Source organism: Engystomops pustulosus, chromosome 3 (genome assembly GCF_040894005.1).
Source record: "Engystomops pustulosus chromosome 3, aEngPut4.maternal, whole genome shotgun sequence".
NCBI classification, from domain to species: Eukaryota; Metazoa; Chordata; class Amphibia; order Anura; family Leptodactylidae; genus Engystomops; species Engystomops pustulosus.
Genome location: NC_092413.1, coordinates 110731942 through 110752679, shown reverse-complemented (window position 1 = coordinate 110752679; position 20738 = coordinate 110731942). Strand labels below are relative to the sequence as shown.

The window sequence follows — 20738 nt, the reverse complement described above, 5'->3', positions numbered from 1 at the left end:
CATTCATGCAGAGGAACAAATAGAATGGCCATCCCAGTCCCCAGACCTGAATATCATTGAACATCTGTTGGATGATTTGAAGCAGGCTGTCCATGCTCGGCGACCATCAAACTTAACTGAACTTGAATTGTTTTGTAAAGAGAAATTGTCAAAAATACCTTCATCCAGAAACTCATTAAAAGCTACAGGAAGCTACTGTGTTCATCCATTATTAGATATAATGAAATGTTCCCTTTAACAGTAGTAAAGTTGCTTTTGCACACTGATTTGTGAGTTGATATGTTGCCACTTTCTTTTTTAGAGAAGCATTACTGTCTTCTGGTAATGTTACGGCTTTCAGAAGCACAACTGACAATATGTACCATGGACTCACAGCACTTAGTAACTCAGTCATCAAAAGTGCATTTTCTTCTCAGTTGCCTGTGCCTCAACCTCATGATCCACGGAGCCACAGGGTGAGTACAAATTATTACAAAACATGTCATTTAGTATTGAGCTTCACATACATCAATGTATTATGTCACTTGGGATGTGTGCACTTTTTATATGAATGTGAACATGTGAGTGAACATGATTTTGTTTGTATAGAAAGGTGGGGGGGGGGGCTAAGCAATGTTCAATTATCATAGATAAAGTATTATTGTTGCAACTATTAATTAACCCCTAGGTGCAATAAGACATACATGTACATCAGGAAATCTGGTCCGCATCCTGACGTACATGCATATATCAGTAGCAGAACCGGTGCAATCGCTGCAGGAGCTTGGCTGTATGTGACAGCCGGGCTCCTGCACTAACAGCTGGAATCGCAATACTTGCGATACCGGTTGTTTAACTATATAGGCATTGCGGTCATGGTGACCGCGGCATCTACGGGGCAGTTCCGGATACTCCTCCAGCTGGTCAGCATACTCCAACTGCCAACAAAGGAAAAAACTAAAAACCATAAATCAGAATTAATGATTTCCTTATCCCCAACAAGAAAGAGTTAATAAAATCTCATTAAATTAGCTAAAGAGACCCACTAAATGATGTTTCTGAAAAGTGGATCTCATCCCGAAAATAATAAGCCCCTATATGTCCAAGTTACAAAAAAAATAAATATTTTATAGCCTATAAAATGTGACAATGCAACTCTGCTCTGAATGGCGCCTCATTCCCTTCCATGCGCGGCTGTGCGCCCACACAGCAGTTTACCAACACCTATGGGGTATCGGCTTATGCAGGAGAAATTGGGTACTTTGTGGAGATTTTTGCCATTTAATCCAATTTGAATTTTATTGAATTTATTTGAATTTATCGAATGAAGACATTTAATATACGGTATATCTATTATCAGAATATATCTGTTGGACTTCCTTTCCATGGTCTAAAGAAGTGTGGCCCTCTTGGTGATATCTGAATGCAACAGTCTGGAATATCTATTCCTTTTATCTCTCTTGTTTGAAATCAGTAATCAGCATGAATGTTTCTTTTCCACATACTTGTTATAATACCTTGAAGTAGACAAGACCTCTTTTATATGCTGCCAGCACCAGGCATTAAACTGCAATTATTTACAAGAACTCATCCAAAGAACTTTCACCCCGACTCTGTATTCTTCTAGGCATTTTTGCTATATCCCTGGAGGACATTTTTAGCTGATGGTGGCCTATTCCCTTTGCCAGTCCATGGGCTTCATTCAATTGGATATCACATGCAGGTGACATACATTCTTGATTCTTGGATATCATCAGTGTTAAATACAAGATACTGGTTGCTGGTTGCCAATCGCATGTGTTTGGTTTATTAAGCCAATTACTGATGACAGGTTCCCTTTACAACTGTGAGAATCAGTACTTGTGGCACAGACACTGGCTATGCAGCATACCAATGCAATGCAATCACCGAGGGGCGAGGCTCAGTCCAATCGCATATATGTTTCCATGGAAATGTAAACAATCAGTAACCAGCCCCTGGTGTCCTGCATTTGAACAATGAAATACACCTGGTGCTGGTTACCGATCATTTGGGTTTTTATGGAAACACCTATGCAATTGGGTGAGCCCCTCCTCAGGCTGTTGCATTGCTTTTTAAACGCAATATAAATTCCACGTGTGGCAGCACCCTTAACTTCCATAAAATACTTATAAACAGGTGCTAATATTAAGATTTAATTGTTTCAGTTACCAATGTTGAAAACTATGATCATTCTACACCTCTTTGCTGTGGGAATCTGGCAGTTGTTGTGGTCCTACAGCATAGAAGTGTGTAACAAATATTTGTGATTCAGGAGTAGGTGATGCTATCAAGTCCTTAAAGGGAATCTGTCAGCAGTTATGGCCATACAAAGCTGCAGACTATGTTGGGTAACAGTTCTGAAGATTTGTCTAACAATAACTTTGCGCATGTTGTTAACAGCGACATAACTGTGAAAAGTGAAGTTATAATACAGGTCTACATCTCTTGCAAGGATGATTAAAATTTAACTTTTCACAGCCCTGTTGCCACTTACTATACACACAAATGTATGATTACACAGCTATACCTAGCACTGTTTGCAGTTTATTATGGTCAAAACTGATGATGGGTTCCCTTTAAGAAAGTCCTGATGTTGTCGTCTGGGCCATAGACTTGGCTCCTCCTTCATCAGTTTGCAAAGTTGTACAGTGCAAAGTGCTATAAAATGGTTAAGAATCTGGTTAAGAAAGAAATTCAAACATGCACCACGCACAAGAAACCCAATAAAGGTTAATGCTGGCTGGCTCATTTATGTCTTGTCTTGTAGAAGTTTGCCCATCATTTGCACATGTTCTTTTTTTATATAGGAAAAAGAATAGATACTGTATAAAAGTGTTAAGCATTTAGAATTAAGGTGGCTGCATGTACGTAGTTACTTTTATTTGTTTTAAAACTGTTTTTTTTTTACTACATTGAAAGTGCATTGCAGCTCAACACATATCAAGATTTGGAGGGGGAAATGGAATGAGGAGGCGTGGTAAATAAAAGGTGGAGGGAAGGGGGAGGAGGTGAATGGAGTAGAACTCTCTCTTTACTAATCCATCCTATGTCCTCCTCCCATCTGTTATCCGGCAAATACTAGATAAATACCAAGCTCCAGGCTTCTCCGCAGTCACTTTCACCTTGGAGCTTGTATATAAGATGGCAGCTGGATCAAGCAGCAGAATTTTTATAAAGTATGGCGGGCCCCTATACAAGCTCTTATACCTCCTGTCTAACCCCCTTCATCCTCATAAAATTGCCGAGCTCTTGCGAGCAGGACTCTCACTCCTATTTGCTGAGCAGCAATATTTAAGATAGATAACCAGAAAGATCAACTCTTCAGCTACTATTATTTTATGGGATTCCTAAAGCCCTGAAGGTTCTTAGAGCATCTAGAAGCGGTTTGAGGAGACACTTATTAGCTAAAGTTATTAGGGCTTCATGAATCCGCTCAAGACAGGGGTGGCTCTGTCCTCACCTCCAGCTTCCAATTTGTTAAATAGGCTGTCGACCTCTGAGTCCTCCTCTGCAGTTTGCTATAGCACCATGTCTGCAAGCCTCCTTCTGAGATATTTTTCCAGATCCACTTGGGTTTCCCCAATTTAGAGGTACTTGGGGTTTCTTTAAGTTTTTATTTATTGGTTTTCCCCAACTTTAGTGCAAAGCAAAACAGGGTCCTGAGAGAAACACAGCATGGAACACAGATTTATGCAGCAATTTTTATTTGCGGCCAACAAGTACTTGCTTTTAGTTTATTAAATGAACAAAACACAATTCATACATAAGAAAATAATGTATAATAATACACTAATTGCAGCATTTGTTTTAAGCACGTATTTATGAATATATAGTCTACACATATCTTTGACATCTATAGTAAAATAAAATAAAATTAAATCTTCAATTAAAACCATCATATTCTGTAGTGCTTTACAGATCATGGAGTACAAAAATAGTCATCTGTCATCAACAATAGGAATAAAGGCCCTACTTACAAGAGCTTACAATCTAGATGACAGTGCTTGTACAAAGGTCCAGTCAGGTTTCAGAATAAATAAATCTCCATGAGAGTGCTGCCATCCATATGTACAGAACTCACAGAATTACAGGTGAATGGGTATGCAGGGTAACCTATATAATGGCCAAAGGTGCTGAGGATGACATAAAGGGGGGTTGATTTAAAGAAGGAGAAATTGAGATCTATTGTGTATAAGAGCTCTATGAACAAGAAAAATAATTCCATACTGTACAAAGTTTACTGTGCTGCATGTTTCTGACAAATGATCCAGAAATAATGTAACAGGAATAATCCGCAGAGCTAAGAGTGTATATTGACATAGCTTACACTCCCCTGTGGGTAACTATTTTCTCAGTTGTGACTGACACGTCACAAGGCCGTGAAGAAGTAAACAATAATGAAATACTGAAAAAGAGTTGTGAAATTGTTCACATACATGTATCTTACAGTTGTGTTCAATGTATACAGCAGTGAATTTTACAAAGCTCAATGAATGCAACAATATGCATGAAAGAGACATTTAATTCACATATCCAAATGAAAGTGAGGTATGGTGATACACTGTGCATTTACAATCGAGTACATGGATGCACCTCAAAGCTTGACTCTGTACTTTTATTTTAAATTTTGTATTTCAGTTTTATGATAGTAAAAATCATATTTGTGTTAATACCTCATATACTTTTTACTGACCCAGCTCTGCCTGTGTGACATGACTGATCAAGAACGCAGTGTAGCTCATGGAGAGCTTGTTGGAGTTCACCTTTTAATGGAGGACATTCTTCAAGGCAAATATAAATTTGGTTTGTTCACTGTGGAGGCGAACTTAGAGACCAAACAGGTAACATTGAATTGAACGATTAAACAATTGTAGATTGTATTATTTAATATATTTATTTACACATTTTCTTCAAGTTCTCTAGCATATGCAGGTAATATTGTAGGGTATGAGTTTAATTCCATGGTTCTATCACATACAGTTCTCAGCTCCTCATTTGTCTCAACACAGCATTGTGAAGTTATAAAGTTAGTAGGAATTCTAGCATGATAAACCTGAGACACTTACTCATAGATCTAGTCACCATGACTATGGTAATCTTCTTATATTTGTTACCCATGACCTCCTTCCTTCTAATATCAACAGGGGACCTACAATATAAGGGAGAGATGAGAGAGGCCACAATATGAGGAGGACAAAATGAATGGCCACAATATGAAGAGGAGATGAGAGGGTACACAATATGAGGGGGAGATGAAGGGCCACACTTGAGCAGGAGATGAGAGGTCACAATATGATAGGAAGATAAGGGGGCACAATATGAGATGTCACAATATGAGGGGGAGATGAGTGGAAGCCACAATATGAGTCACAGTATGAGAGGGGGCCCACATTATGGAGGTATGAGAGGGACCAAAATATGGTAGGGGGGTATGAAAGGGGGCCAAAATATGGGGCATATGAGAGGGGGGTCCACAATCTGGGGGTTATGAGAGTGGGCTACAATATAAGGGAGAGATGAGAGAGGCCACAATATAAGGAGGAGGAGATGAGAGGCCATGACATGAGAAGGAGATAAAAGGGCCCACAATATGAGAAGAAGATGAGAGGGTCTACAATATGAGGGGGCAATGAGAGGGAGCTACAATATAAGGGGGAGATAAGGGGCCATAATATGACAAGGAAATGAGAGCACACAATATGACCCGGGAGATGAAATAAGCTAGAATATAAAGGGGAGATGAGAGAAGCCACAATATCAGGGAGAGATGAGGGGCCACAATATGAGGGGGAGGGGAGAGGTCACAATATGAGTGGGAGATTAAAGGTAACAATATGAGAGGGAAATGAGATGGGCCACAATGAGGGGGAAATTAGATGGGCCACAATATGAGGGGGAAATGAGAGGGACCACAATATCACGGGGAGATGAGAGGAGGCCACAATATGAGGGAGAGATGAGGGACCACGATATAAGGGGAAGGTGAAGGGCTACAATAGAAGCTGGCAGATGCACTGATTGCTTTCAATAGGTCCTACCTATAACTGGACCTTGCATCCATGTTCACAAAAATTGAATTACATTTTAGGCGCATCTGGGGAATCTCCTACCTGATGTCTGAATGCAGACATTGCTGTCCCTTTCAAAACACAATACAAATGCATTTTATAAATGTGGCCTTAGAATATACAGGTACAATTTCCATGTAGCAGTAGGATCAGAGGTTGGGGTCAGAAGATCCCTTCAGAGCAAAAAGCGATTTTCAAGCGATTGGGAAAGAGGCCTAAAACTGATTAGGATATGAAGTATTATATACCGGTAGGTCTATAAGACATCAGCAGAAGATTTCTTATTTCAACTTTATTTATATAAATTTTGAGATTGAGCAGAGGTATGTGGTCTTCTTATGTTCCTGTATAGACATAATTATAAATGAAATTATAATTTGATCTACTGTATCTATAGCTACAAGCCGAGTTATTTCCTATGGGAGAAAAGCAGTCATTGAGAAAAGATTCAAATCTAGAATCTGCATCTCAAGATCCAATTTCAGAATCTGCATTGCTGAAATCATTTTTAATCCTATGGAAGCAGCTGGAATTTTTTAAAGAGCAGTGGGGAAAACAGAAACTTCATGTAGAAGAAATTAACACTGTATGCCTGCACAGACAGTTTTCTGAACTCTATAGGTGAGTTTACATAAAAGGATAGTTTTATCTTTTGTCATTAAATGTCATTAAGTTTTATTCTTTGGCATGCATCACCTCCAAGGAACTGTTCCCGACATACCACTGATTACATCTTTTCTTGACAGACATCAGTCAAATACACAAAACAACAGTTGTCAAAAAAACTAGCCAAAGTTTGAGTGTGAGATTTTAAATGAACCCATTCTATGTATTGTCTCTTTGACTATTATCATTAATGATGCCATATTTCTTGATAATGAACCTCATAATTCCCCTCAGAGAAAAAGTAACTTGGATGGGTGGTGTTTATACAGTATTTTTCATTTAGAAGTGGAGTCTTAGTTGGAGAAAATGTTTCTGGAATTCTAGTAATCATTTACATAATTCTGCTTGACATAAGAAAGAACTACTGTATATTACACATTAATTATGCATAATATATTATAGTTATGCCCTGTTTACTATAGAGATGAAATTTTTTATCCCACCATGAAAGCCCTTGCTTGGCAAATGGGAAAAGAAGAGGAGTTTGAGGGGCTCACACTGAGATCTCAAGTTGTGCTCCCCCCTAAAGGTGCTTCTGAGATAGAAATTAGAGTTCGCCAGGTATGACTATGACATATAGACTTTTAGTTGTAAGGTTATATCCATAAAACACTAACATCATATTCTGTTTTATTCATGATAGCTTCAGAAAATAATGGAAAGCTTGGAAACTGACATGATTCATGATGTGCAAAGAAAAATTGCCAAGGAGATGACATTGGTAATATCGGAAAGGGCAAAAGATGGAAGAGGAGTTCCAACAGGTACAGAAAAATCTGTTACAGTGACTGATGTCTTAATTCCGCTCTTTTTATCTTAATTGCTGAATAAAATTAATATAAAGAATATACATGTCGGAAGATACTGTGTATACTCGAGTATAAGCCGACCCGAGTATAAACCGAGGTACGATACCTAATTTCACCACAAAAGACTGGGAAAACGTATCGACTTGAGTATAAGCCTAGGGTGGAAAATGCAGCTGCTACTCATCGATAAGATATCCAGTAGTCTCCCCTCATCAATAAAATGTTCTCAGCAGCCCCTCCAATTAATAAAATGTCCAACAGACTGCCCCCATAGATTAAACCTCCAGCAGAGTGCCCCCTTAAAAAAATTAACATAATACTCACCCCTCAGCACTGTCCCCCGGCATCCCGCAGCAGGTCTTGGGCTTCCCTGCTGGGTCGGCAGATCGCATAGACGTGCATCTGCCGGCCTGGCCGGGAAGCTGAAGACCCGCTGCGGGGAGAAGCGGATGCTGGGGGACATCAAGAAAGAGGTGCAAAACTATTAATAGATGTGTATTGGTAAATTACCTAATATCCTGCCGCACACAGACACTTACACACACATTACAAAAACATGAAGGAAAGAGGCCAACCCCTTTAATGATTAAATGAATACCTATTGGTTAATTTATATCTAAGGGAAAGAAACTTTCTAGATGGTATCAATTGATGAATAACTTGATAATTTGATAATATATTGAATTTACAATGCCAGTTCACTTAATACATTTATTTATTTGTAGAGCTCTGGAAAAAGCCAGTTATGAAGGAGAACTTCTCACCTGGTAGACCGCAAATTGTTGAAAAATTTGTACAGCTTCTTATGAGTGAACGTCGAGGTAACTCTACTGAGGTATGCCTCATGTAGCATCTGCAGCACAAAGATGTTGGTCATATAGTTGGTGAAGCAGCAGCACTCCCAGTCCTGCTTGTTTATGCTTATACATCCCTTTGTAGTTTTTATATAATTAAATATATATTAACATACACATGTTGTGAACAGTTTGCTGGACATTATTTGTGTATTATAAACTAGTGCTACTCCATTATTACTAAACATTTGCTACTGTAACTCTAGGTTACATTCAACCAGGAGCATTTAGAACACTGCCTTACATCACTGGCTTGTGACATAATGGCAAGAGAACAGAGTAACTTTGAATCTTACTCCATGTTTTATGAAACTCTACTTCAACAAGAGCACCAGATGTTGTACCAGAAAGAGCAGGTATGGAACAGATTTTTCTCGTCAGTTTTGGTGCCAGATGCTTTGACAATTTATATAGCATACTAGCACTTAATGTGGACTTTGTAAATAAATATTGTTACATGTAATATGAAAATGTCTTTTCCTATAGGAGATGCTTGTATTTAAAAACGAAAGGAGGCCCAATGAAATTGGCTTGAGTGAGGTAGGTCCAATAAATATTTATATACATAAATTGCTAATTGTGGTAACCACCATACAAGCAAAAGCTTACCACTGAAGCGCTGAAGCTGCTTCGAATATAAAGATTACAAAAGTGTTTAAAAGCATTACAGCGATTTATGAAAATATGCTCCGGCACCAGCTCACCCTGAGCTACTGCACGGTATGTAATGCTTAGAAGTACAATTTGCAAGTGGTAGGTTTCCTACCACATATCACCCTTCTTGACTGTTTTGTTTCCTAAAAAAAAATCTGTAGTTTCCTACTTTACATTCTGCAATCTGTAAAACACTATTCAAAGTTATAGTAATGTATCACTTTATTGCTGTATTTTAGTACACATTATTGCTGGCCTTCAAATAACGTACTGAAATACATATTCCAGAGGTAGGAGCTGTGCCAACATCACCTGACATACTATTTTAAACTGGCTTTTCATGTATTTAGAGTTTACATTCTTTCTCTAGCAAATCCTGACCTATATCGCTTCTAATGTTGCCTGTTTCCTGGTTTGTAGCCAGTACAGTGATGTATGATTCAGCATGTTTTGGAAGCCTGACCTTTAATATTTTATATTTGCATATTTTATATATGCATGGTAACACTACCATGAGATCCGTGACCTACATTATACAGTAATACATCTTTCACTGCAGAACCGCAGAAAGGATATAGGGACAGTACAGTCATGAGTAACCACTCTATCCCAGACTCCCACTAAGTACTTTAGAAATGTTATTGGTTACAACCTTTGCACTTAAGATTTATATTTTTCCATATGCCCTCTTATAAATGGACATTTTATTCAAGTGAGTAAACATATCATATATATATATATATATATATACCGTATATGCCGGCGTATAAGACGACTGGGCGTATAAGACGACCCCCAACTTCTGCCCTAAAAATATAGAATTTGGTATATACTCACTGTATAAGACTACCCCTCTCCCAAATGAAAAAAAGTCTGCTTAAAACTTTGCAAAACAAACAAGAGAGCAAGTGCCTGGTGATCATAACTGTAAGCTGCGATATTAATGAAGATCCGACATGCTTCTGTAAGTGCCGCCTGTGACCCCCAGCTCTGTGACGCCGACCGCTGTGACAGGGCGGCTGCATTAGCATACAGCGCGCCGCCCAGTCAGCGCGTACTAAGCCTCTTCTAATGACTGTGAGAGGCGGACTGCCGCGCATGCGCGGCGGTCCCAGGAAGCGGCTCTCTACGCGCTGACGGGGAAAAAAAACACCTCACACAGTGCGGCCCCCGTATATCCGGCGTATAAGACGACCCCCCACTGTAGCCATTATTTTAAGGGGTTAAAAAGTAGTCTTATACGCCAGTATATACAGTATATATTCCCCTTATATGTTCCTAATATAAAAAAAGATTTAAAATAACAGTATCCTACCTAATAACATCACATACAGGATAAGAAAATAACAGATTTACTAATACAGTTTCATATTCAGTTAGTGTAATCTTATTCAAGATACATCTCATTAAAGGGGTTCTCTGGTGACAAAGATTGACCTCACTATACCTTATCTCCCCACACTTATCACTTCACTCCACCGAGACACAGACTAATACCCCTATAAAAATTTTATTTTATGCTTCGGTTACAATTATTAATGTTTCCCTTCTCTATTCAGATCAGGCTGTGTCTTTAAAATTTAGCTTATAGGACACAGAGGAGACAGATGTGAAACATGCCAGGTCACTTACAAAGTGGAGTACTTGCACTTGTTCCTGTAGGTCAGAGGCGGATGAAGAGAGGCAAATATGTATTAATTTATCCTCAAGTTAGGCCCAGAAATATACAATGCAGAACAAAAAAAATTGTGACACATTCCTAGAAATTATGGGCTGGAATTTTGCCAGAGGTGGGTAGTATTTTAGAGGCCACCCTCTGTCAAACAAGTCAGAAAAGGGGCAAAAATGGTCTGAAAACTTTTATAAATGTGTATTGAAAGGTGTTTTTAGCTACAATTTATGCCATAAGTCTGGCCAAAGTGGCTTCATAAATAGTTGCATCTATAGCCACATAAAACAGCTTTTTAATTACTATGCTTTATATTATCCTCGGTAGCATAGTGTAATGAGTACACAAAGAGGGTAAAGTCCACATGCAAAAGGAAAACTGTAACCAAGCAGAAAGCCTTCTGTCATTAACTCGCTAAAGAAAAACCAGCCAAATATACTTAAATAATCAAATCTTTTGAACATAACAATTTTTATAGGTTTTTCCAAAGTTGTATACAGCAATTAATAAATACATACTTTAAACCAGCATTGTGTAGCTCATTTGTGTTCATGTTACATCCAACATTTGTGGATTAAAGCAATAGAACAGTTACATAAAGAAGAACAATAAACTAGGCAACCTTATTAATGTAGAGTACCATAAGATCAATGTTATAGAGATGTATTTACATAGCGTTTTTTTTATTCCATACACTACAAACATATTTCCTACATATTAGCAGTTTGCAGTACACGTTGAAGGGAACCTGTCATCAGGAGCCCTTTTTCTGGCTCTGTCACCATAGAGAAAAGTGTGCACATTGCCAAAGAGTTTTCTGAAAAAAAAAGATAGGTTAGACTAAAGTTTACCTTCCTGTATGTAGAGCTGTGTCTCTAGTCGCATGGGAGTGGCCAGTGAGCAGCAGCGCCCCCCCCCTTGGGATATTGCTCCGTCATGCATCAATGTCAAATTTTAAAAAAACTCCCATGTCCCCCATATCTCTTGCCCCCCTCCCCCCTTCCCCCTGTGGATGTCATACATGTCTGCCCCACTCCTCACTGGCTACTCCCATCGGACTAGGGACACATCTCTGCATACAGAATTGCATACAGTACATTTTATCTTATTTTTTTTCATGGGAAAAGCCAGTTTTACTATAAAAAAACTGTTTTGCAATGTGTACAATATTCTATATGGGGACATGGGGGAGCCATCGGGGCTCCTGATGACAGGTTCCTTTTAAGTACACTTTCTTCCCCCTATTCAAGACTTGTCAATTGCTGAGCTAATCTTACAAATTTGTATTCATCTCTGTCGAATAATATTTCACGTTCTATTTACAAATCTGTCCTAAGACAGGGTAGAGCCTTAAGGGTCAGGCCTAAAACATAACTTTTATTAGGTCTATAGAGGTAAGAAAATGGTAAATTAATCACACTATATATATTAAAATTCGCAGGTATGAGGCCACTATTGTCCTAATGTCATTATGCTGAGTATTCACTTAGCCTATATCTATGTGAACGGGTCTCTGCAGTGACCCTTCACTATGGTGGCCTCAAACAAGTCAAATTAAAAAGCCAAACAGAAGCCCCCCCGACATGTTTCGCTGGAACCCAGCGTCATCAGGGGATCGGGGCTAATGGTTTGTAGGAGGAGCCAAGGTGAGGATATATAACTTTGGGGTGGGACTATCTGTCAAAATAGACCAATGGGTTACAAGGCGATCTCAGGTTCCTTACTGCTATGTTATTGATCACTATGATGGCCAATAGATGTTCGAAAAGGGAGGTCATCCTATTCAATACACACCCAATGGAGTATCTTACCTCGTCATGATTGGGTACCTCCAACCACTGAGGGCATCAATAAGTGACGTCCATCCCTGATGACCTCAGCGTCATTGGGATACCGCGAGTTACCGCGATACCGCAGAAGATACGCGCATGCGCTAAAACTTAGAATCAGTCTCCCTACGAGCGTCCCGCCCGAGGATATGCGCATGCGCAAGATCTTAGTGTGAATCTCACTGTTGGTACTGCGCGTGCGCGCAGAGATAGAATATTCGATCCACTAATAGCCAACAGGCTATGCGCATGCGCCCGGACTTAGCCCGCTTAATAGTGCTCAATTGTAAATTACTGCGCATGCGTTGGGAGATAGAATGAAGAGGCAATCATCTACGGAAAGCTTCACTTAAGGAATTATCTGCTTACGTCGGAAGCATGTAAGTACCAGTTATTGTAATAGATATCGGACAGATTACATTGGGTGTGCTATATTAAAGAATTTATCTTGGCTGTGATGACTCTCATTACTTCCTTTACATCTGGGAAAAAGCCAAAGACGACAAGGTATTGGGCATCCCACTCACTACACTCAGGGAAAGAAAAAAGGAGAAAAAAGAGCGCAGGGGCGCTCGATGTGTAGGATCTTCCAGATGATGGGTGGGTGAATAAAATGATTATGCCCTCACCTTATTGTGTTGCGCTGATGGCGCAACTCATGTAGATCGCATATCAGGTAGTATGTGGAACTTGATGCCGCCTTAGTGGGAGTCGTCTCGGTTCGGATGCCGGTGCAACAATGGTAAAGGTAGATCTCTATTCCTAGAGTTCTTCAAGACTCCTGTGTTGGTTTTAAAAACAACAACCTGGGCGCACTTCGTTCCGATGGAAAGACAATTTTATTTGTTCCGATTAAAATAACATTTTAAAATAAATGGAAAAGCAAGACGCGTTTCGGATCCGGACCGGATCCTTCCTCAGTTGTATAATAGGTGTTCGTCTATAGAGTTCTATATATACATATTGTTTTGGCGCGTACACAGCAACGAGACAGGTTGCGTTACTGCAGGCATATAAATCAATAACAAATATGATCGATGGCACTCATGGATGAAATATATAGAAAAAGGATAGTTTGTATGGTTCCAATAAATACAATAAATACAATTAAAATGAAATAAAATGAATAAACATATTAATAAAAATGAATGTAGGTATTCGTGGCTATACCTATTATTGGTCGATGTGCTGGATGAGACTTGGGCATCGATCTATATCTATCTTGATGCTGGGAACTACTAAAATGGCCGATGTGTAGATGCAGGACTACAGCTACGGAAGCCTAGATGGGCCATAATTCCCCGTGATAGAAAGGTGGAAGTTCGTGCCCAGGAATGTATACATAGAAGTGTAGCGTAATATGAGGGTAAGAATACGAAACTGGAGATTGGCTGAATGTATCTGAAGTACAAGGGTTGAATGAAGGTATATTATTATATAATTATAGATATTTAAAAACAAGTGATTGTTCTAGAGGTATTATTATATTAGGATCGTTTCCGTTATTTCATTGAAGCCCAGTGGTTTCAATGTTTTAAGTTTAAACATCCAGTAAATTTCTTTGCGTTTGAGGACTTCGAATCTATTGGAGGTTTCTTTGTGTACATGATCAATTGGAGTGATATTGTATCTGACATCATTCTTATGTTTTATTTCCATGTGTCTGGATACACTGTGTTTATTATTGTGATGTTGGATGTTAAATCTGTGCTGGTTGAGGCGGCAGTGAAGGGGTTGTGTGGTCCTGCCTACGTATTGCAATCCACATTGGCATTCAATTAGGTAGATGACATATCTGGATTGACAGGTCATGTTGGTTTTAATGTGGAATTTCTCTTCGGAGTGAATGAGGGCTTTTCTTTTTCTGCGTTTCTTTAACATTTAATTAATTTTTTCATTATGTTGGACCTTTTTCTAGCACAGCTTCACAGCCAATAATAAATATATCACACATAACTAGGAGCCACTGGTGGACTTATTATTCCTTGCTATGACTGACTATAAGGTATTAGCTCTTTGAGTGTAGTGAGTGGGATGCCCAATACCTTGTCGTCTTTGGCTTTTTCCCAGATGTAAAGGAAGTAATGAGAGTCATCACAGCCAAGATAAATTCTTTAATATAGCACACCCAATGTAATCTGTCCGATATCTATTACAATAACTGGTACTTACATGCTTCCGACGTAAGCAGATAATTCCTTAAGTGAAGCTTTCCGTAGATGATTGCCTCTTCATTCTATCTCCCAACGCATGCGCAGTAATTTACAATTGAGCACTATTAAGCGGGCTAAGTCCGGGCGCATGCGCATAGCCTGTTGGCTATTAGTGGATCGAATTTTCTATCTCTGCGCGCACGCGCAGTACCAACAGTGAGATTCACACTAAGATCTTGCGCATGCGCATATCCTCGGGCGGGACGCTCGTAGGGAGACTGATTCTAAGTTTTAGCGCATGCGCGTATCTTCTGCGGTATCGCGGTAACTCGCGGTATCCCAATGACGCTGAGGTCATCAGGGATGGACGTCACTTATTGATGCCCTCAGTGGTTGGAGGTACCCAATCATGACGAGGTAAGATACTCCATTGGGTGTGTATTGAATAGGATGACCTCCCTTTTCGAACATCTATTGGCCATCATAGTGATCAATAACATAGCAGTAAGGAACCTGAGATCGCCTTGTAACCCATTGGTCTATTTTGACAGATAGTCCCACCCCAAAGTTATATATCCTCACCTTGGCTCCTCCTACAAACCATTAGCCCCGATCCCCTGATGACGCTGGGTTCCAGCGAAACATGTCGGGGGGGCTTCTGTTTGGCTTTTTAATTTGACTTGTTTGAGGCCACCATAGTGAAGGGTCACTGCAGAGACCCGTTCACATAGATATAGGCTAAGTGAATACTCAGCATAATGACATTAGGACAATAGTGGCCTCATACCTGCGAATTTTAATATATATAGTGTGATTAATTTACCATTTTCTTACCTCTATAGACCTAATAAAAGTTATGTTTTAGGCCTGACCCTTAAGGCTCTACCCTGTCTTAGGACAGATTTGTAAATAGATTAGCTCATTGCCTAGGCAGTCCTAAAAGGGCTTCTTTTGTAATCTGATATTTCACGTTCTACTCTATTGGCAAAACGGGGATAAAGTTTGGAGATGTCCTTTTACAAGAACAAATGTTGTGGAGATTTTGTAACAAGTTATTGTAGATCTATACAGAAAATGCTTTGTACTGAATTAAAGACTTGTTATTAACAATCCCATATGTGAGGCGTAAAAGCATTCCTAGCATTCTCTTAGAGGTCTCCATTAACTGGACCACCTTAGTCTTATTTTGTCCCCATTTTTCAAACTCCAGCATTTTCTTTTCCTTAATAGAATGCAGATATGAGCCATGAACTCATGATTGAAATAACCGCTCTCAGAGCCAAACTTCAGAATGCTGAAGAAGAAATGATGACTTGTAGGGAAACCAAAAAAAAACAAGTACAAGATGAATATGAGGCCTTGATCAGGACTTTGTTTGCTGCATGTGTGTCACTAAAGGTGAGCAAAGCCTTATCTATATCTGTTTGTTGTTATGTATTTGGTATTATTACTGAGTTTGTGTGGATAATAGATGATACAGTGCCTTTCTGTACTGAATGTTAGTACAAAGGTCAGTATAACAGCACAGACTAAAACCACATCTACATTGTAGACTCTGCTGTAGCTCATACCATAGCATGTTTGGGATAACATACTATTCTGTAACCAAGCCATTAAATTGCCTACAGTAAGAATAACATATTTTCATGGTAAATAAAGTAACCATGGCATTATTAAAAGTATAACAACCAATTTAAAGGGAACCTGTCACCAGGGACCTCATTTTCACTAAAGACAGGTTGCAAAAGCCCATCACACCTGCAGAGCAAAAATGCCTCTCTGCCTTTTATAAGCATTTGCATTAAAATATAATTGTGTGTTATAAGTTACCTTGCATCCTGATAAAAACCTGGGGTAGTCACAGGGACTAGGCTTTGGTTTGGATGCATTTCAAAAAGCAACATGAGTCCCCACCTTTGTGCTCCTGCACAGCTGCTCCCCCTGCTCCTTCACAGAGGTCACAGCCTGGTGAGCTGACATCAGTGAGAGAGGGAGGAGCTGTACAGGAGTACAAAGGTGGGGTCTAAGATCTGAGGAGCGAGTAACACAGACAAGTCACATGTGGTTTTTGAAATGCATCCAAACCAAAGCTCAACCTGTGGGACTACCCCAGGATTTTGTCAAGGTACTAGGTAAGGTATAACACACAATTAAATTGTAATGCAAATGCTTATAAAAGGCAGACAGGCATTTTTGCACTGCAGGTGTCATGGGCTTCTGCAACCTGTCTTTAGTGAAAATGAGGTCCCTGGTGACAGGTTCCCTTTAAATTACTTTAAATTCGTAAACAACTGTAAAGCTTTGTCATATGTTCAGACAGACATCATAGATAAGCTCACTCTAATAAAGCAATTGTGAAATTGTACAATAACATTTACGAAATTACAAAATAATAGGCAAGTTCCATCAGGAGAATTCAGGATTGTGTTTCAATAAAATCTCCATTCTAAATTTCATTGAAATTAATTTTTTTACATGCTGACGGTTTTAAACATACAGCGTAGTTAACTTTGTGCTGAGGAATTAACTAGTTGAATTTGGAGGAGATTTGTTTGCTACTACAGTAGAAAATTAGCTACTTGTGAGATTCCAGTATTAAAGCAGCACTCACCCCTCCATCCAAAAGTATGGTACACCTGGGTCCCAGCTTGGGCGTAGAATACGTTTGTGTGTAAGGAGGCTTATACCGATATACACTCACCGGCCACTTTATTAGGTACACCTGTCCAACTGCTCGTTAACACTTAATTTCTAATCAGCCAATCACATGGCGGCAACTCAGTGCATTTAGGCATGTAGACATGGTCAAGACAATCTCCTGCAGTTCAAACCGAGCATCAGTATGGGGAAGAAAGGTGATTTGAGTGCCTTTGAACGTGGCATGGTTGTTGGTGCCAGAAGGGCTGGTCTGAGTATTTCAGAAACTGCTGATCTACTGGGATTTTCACGCACAACCATCTCTAGGGTTTACAGAGAATGGTCCGAAAAAGAAAAAACATCCAGTTAGCGGCAGTTCTGTGGGCGGAAATGCCTTGTTGATGCCAGAGGTCAGAGGAGAATGGGCAGACTGGTTCGAGCTGATAGAAAGGCAACAGTGACTCAAATCGCCACCCGTTACAACCAAGGTAGGCAGAAGAGCATCTCTGAGCGCACAGTACGTCGAACTTTGAGGCAGATGGGCTACAGCAGCAGAAGACCACACCGGGTGCCACTCCTTTCATCTAAGAACAGGAAACTGAGGCTACAATTTGCACAAGCTCATCGAAATTGGACAGTAGAAGATTGGAAAAACGTTGCCTGGTCTGATGAGTCTCGATTTCTCCTGCGACATTCGGATGCTAGTGTCAGAATTTGGCATCAACAACATGAAAGCATGGATCCATCCTGCCTTGTATCAACGGTTCAGGCTGGTGGTGGTGGTGTCATGGTGTGGGGAATATTTTCTTGGCACTCTTTGGGCCCCTTGGTACCAATTGAGCATCGTTGCAATGCCACAGCCTACCTGAGTATTGTTGCTGACCATGTCCATCCCTTTATGACCACAATGTACCCAACATCTGATGGCTACTTTCAGCAGGATAATGCGCCATGTCATAAAGCTGGAATCATCTCAGACTGGTTTCTTGAACATGACAATGAGTTCACTGTACTCAAATGGCCTCCACAGTCACCAGATCTCAATCCAATAGAGCATCTTCGGGATGTGGTGGAACGGGAGATTCGCATCATGGATGTGCAGCCGACAAATCTGCGGCAACTGTGTGATGCCATCATGTCAATATGGACCAAAATCTATGAGGAATTCTTCCAGCACCTTGTTGAATCTATGCCACGAAGAATTGAGGCAGTTCTGAAGGTAAAAGGGGGTTCAACCCGTTACTAGCATGGTGTACCAAATAAAGTGGCCGGTGAGTGTATACTCTGCCTCCTCCACTAGTTACAGTATGCATTTATACATGGAAGAAAGCATGTAAGGAGACAGAACCTTTGACTTTGTGGTGCACAAATCTTTTTGTGATGTAAGTTATGATTTTATACTACTAGTACAGTCTATATTATCATTCACAGTGCAAAGCCTTTGCCTCCAGTGAATTTTTATTCTGTAGGAATGGTTCCAAAAACCATTAACCCCTTCCCGATGCGCGCTGTACTAGTACGGCGCGCTCCGGGTCCCGGTGCATGGAGAGGGCTCGCGGGCCGAGCCCTCTCCATAGCCGGTAAGTCTTTGCTGCATATTGCAGCAAAGGCTTACCGGTAACACCCGCGATCGGTGCTAGCACCGATCGCGGGTGTTTTCACCTCAATCGTCGCCGGCAATGCTGCCGGCGGCTTCAAAGAGGTGGCGCCGCATGGGCGCCGCCATCTTGTCGTGGATCGCTGCTCCCCGATGACGTCACGGGGAGCGGCGATCCGTCGCCATGGTAACCTCGGGTGTTCCGAATACCCGAGGCTACTTCGTTTTAACCCATGCATTACAATGTGCTAATTGCACATTGTAATGCATGGGGAGTAAAATCCACATATACTGCCATACTGAAGTATGGCAGTATATGATAGGATCGATCAGACTACCTAGGGTTAGAGTACCCTAGGGAGTCTGAAAAATAGTAAAAGTAAAAATAAAAAAAAGTTTAAAAAAAAAAATTATAATAAAAAAACCTAAAAATTATAATCACCCCCCTTTCCCTAGAACTGATATAAAAATAAATAAACAGTAAAAATCATAAACACATTAGGTATCGCCGTGTCCAAAAATGTCCGATCTATGAAAATATGATAATGTTTTTTCACTACGTTTAACCCCGTAACGGAAAATAGCGTCCAAAGTCGAAAATGGCATTTTTTTGCCATTTTGAAAAATATAAAAAAATTAATAAAAAGTGATCAAAAGGTCGCACAGTCCCAAAAATTATAGTAATGAAAACACCATCAAAATTCGCAAAAAATGACACTATCCACAGCTCCGTACACCAAAGTATGAAAAAGTTATTGGCCCCAGAAGATGGCAAAATAAAAAAAAAATATTTTGTACAAGAGGTTTTAATTTTTTTAAATGTATGAAAACATTATAAAACCTATACAAATTTGGTATCCCCGTAATCGCACCGACCCAAAGAATAAAGTAGACATGTCATTTGGGACGCAGAGTGAAAGCTGTAAAATCCAAGCCCACAAGAAGACGTCACAAATGTGGTTTTTCACCATTTTCACTGCATTTGGAATTTTTTTCCCGCTTCCCAGTACACGCCATAGAATATTAAATACCGTCACTATGAAGTGCAATTTGTTACGCAGAAAATAAGCCATAACACAGCTCTTTATGTGGAAAAATAAAAAAGTTATAGATTTTTGAAGTTGGTGAGTGAAAAATGGAAGTGAAAAAACTAAAAAAGGCCAAGTCGTTAAGGGGTTAAATGTTAATTTGTATACATTTTATTTTTGTACACTTTGGGCAATTTTCATTTCTTTACATACGTTTCCCACGTATGTTGCTGTTTCAGTCTAGAATAGATGGATATCACATTAACATGAACAAACAAGTAACTGAAATCATCAGTGATGTTCGGAAAGAAGGTGTGGATGACATGATTCTGCTAAAGAAAAAATACTGCCCTGACCAAAATGGAAGTGCACTAAAAAATACATTGTCTATGGTAAGTTATGGAGTATAAATTCCATGTCCTTTCATGATGCTCAGACTTTTGACTATTTGTAAGCAACAGTAATTCACTGTTATATACATTTCAGAATTTCATAACATTTCTCATTTTTGGTGATAAAAGTAAACTTTGTAATATATTTTACTATTGGACGTATTTTCTCCCTTTCTTCCTGCACCTAGACATGAGTCTTAATTTGCTTCACCTATGTACTGACAAAGGCAGTGGCTAGACAAGGAAAAGTTGTCTACTTCAGATTTTTATGTGTCCTCTTAAATTCTAGCATTTTTAAAAAAATCATGATGAGAATTGCTGCTATTTTGGTTGTAATTAACACCCACCCTGTAATGTGTATGGACAACAAGCCTGATGCTCT

At 39.6% G+C, this 20738-nt stretch overlaps 1 protein-coding gene across 4 annotated transcripts in view; it reads left to right on the top strand.

Moving 5' to 3' along the window:
• Positions 1-20738, top strand: part of LOC140121781 (uncharacterized) — a 106189-nt gene that overhangs the window by 64041 nt on the left and 21410 nt on the right. For all 4 annotated transcript variants that reach the window (XM_072141814.1, XM_072141813.1, XM_072141815.1 and 1 more), the window contains 11 exons: positions 302-455; positions 1607-1702; positions 4698-4841; positions 6466-6689; positions 7157-7295; positions 7378-7498; positions 8269-8378; positions 8604-8753; positions 8884-8937; positions 15933-16100; positions 20204-20356. In XM_072141814.1, coding sequence (XP_071997915.1) covers positions 302-455; positions 1607-1702; positions 4698-4841; positions 6466-6689; positions 7157-7295; positions 7378-7498; positions 8269-8378; positions 8604-8753; positions 8884-8937; positions 15933-16100; positions 20204-20356 — 1513 coding nt within the window. The remainder of the gene's footprint in view (positions 1-301; positions 456-1606; positions 1703-4697; positions 4842-6465; positions 6690-7156; positions 7296-7377; positions 7499-8268; positions 8379-8603; positions 8754-8883; positions 8938-15932; positions 16101-20203; positions 20357-20738) is intronic.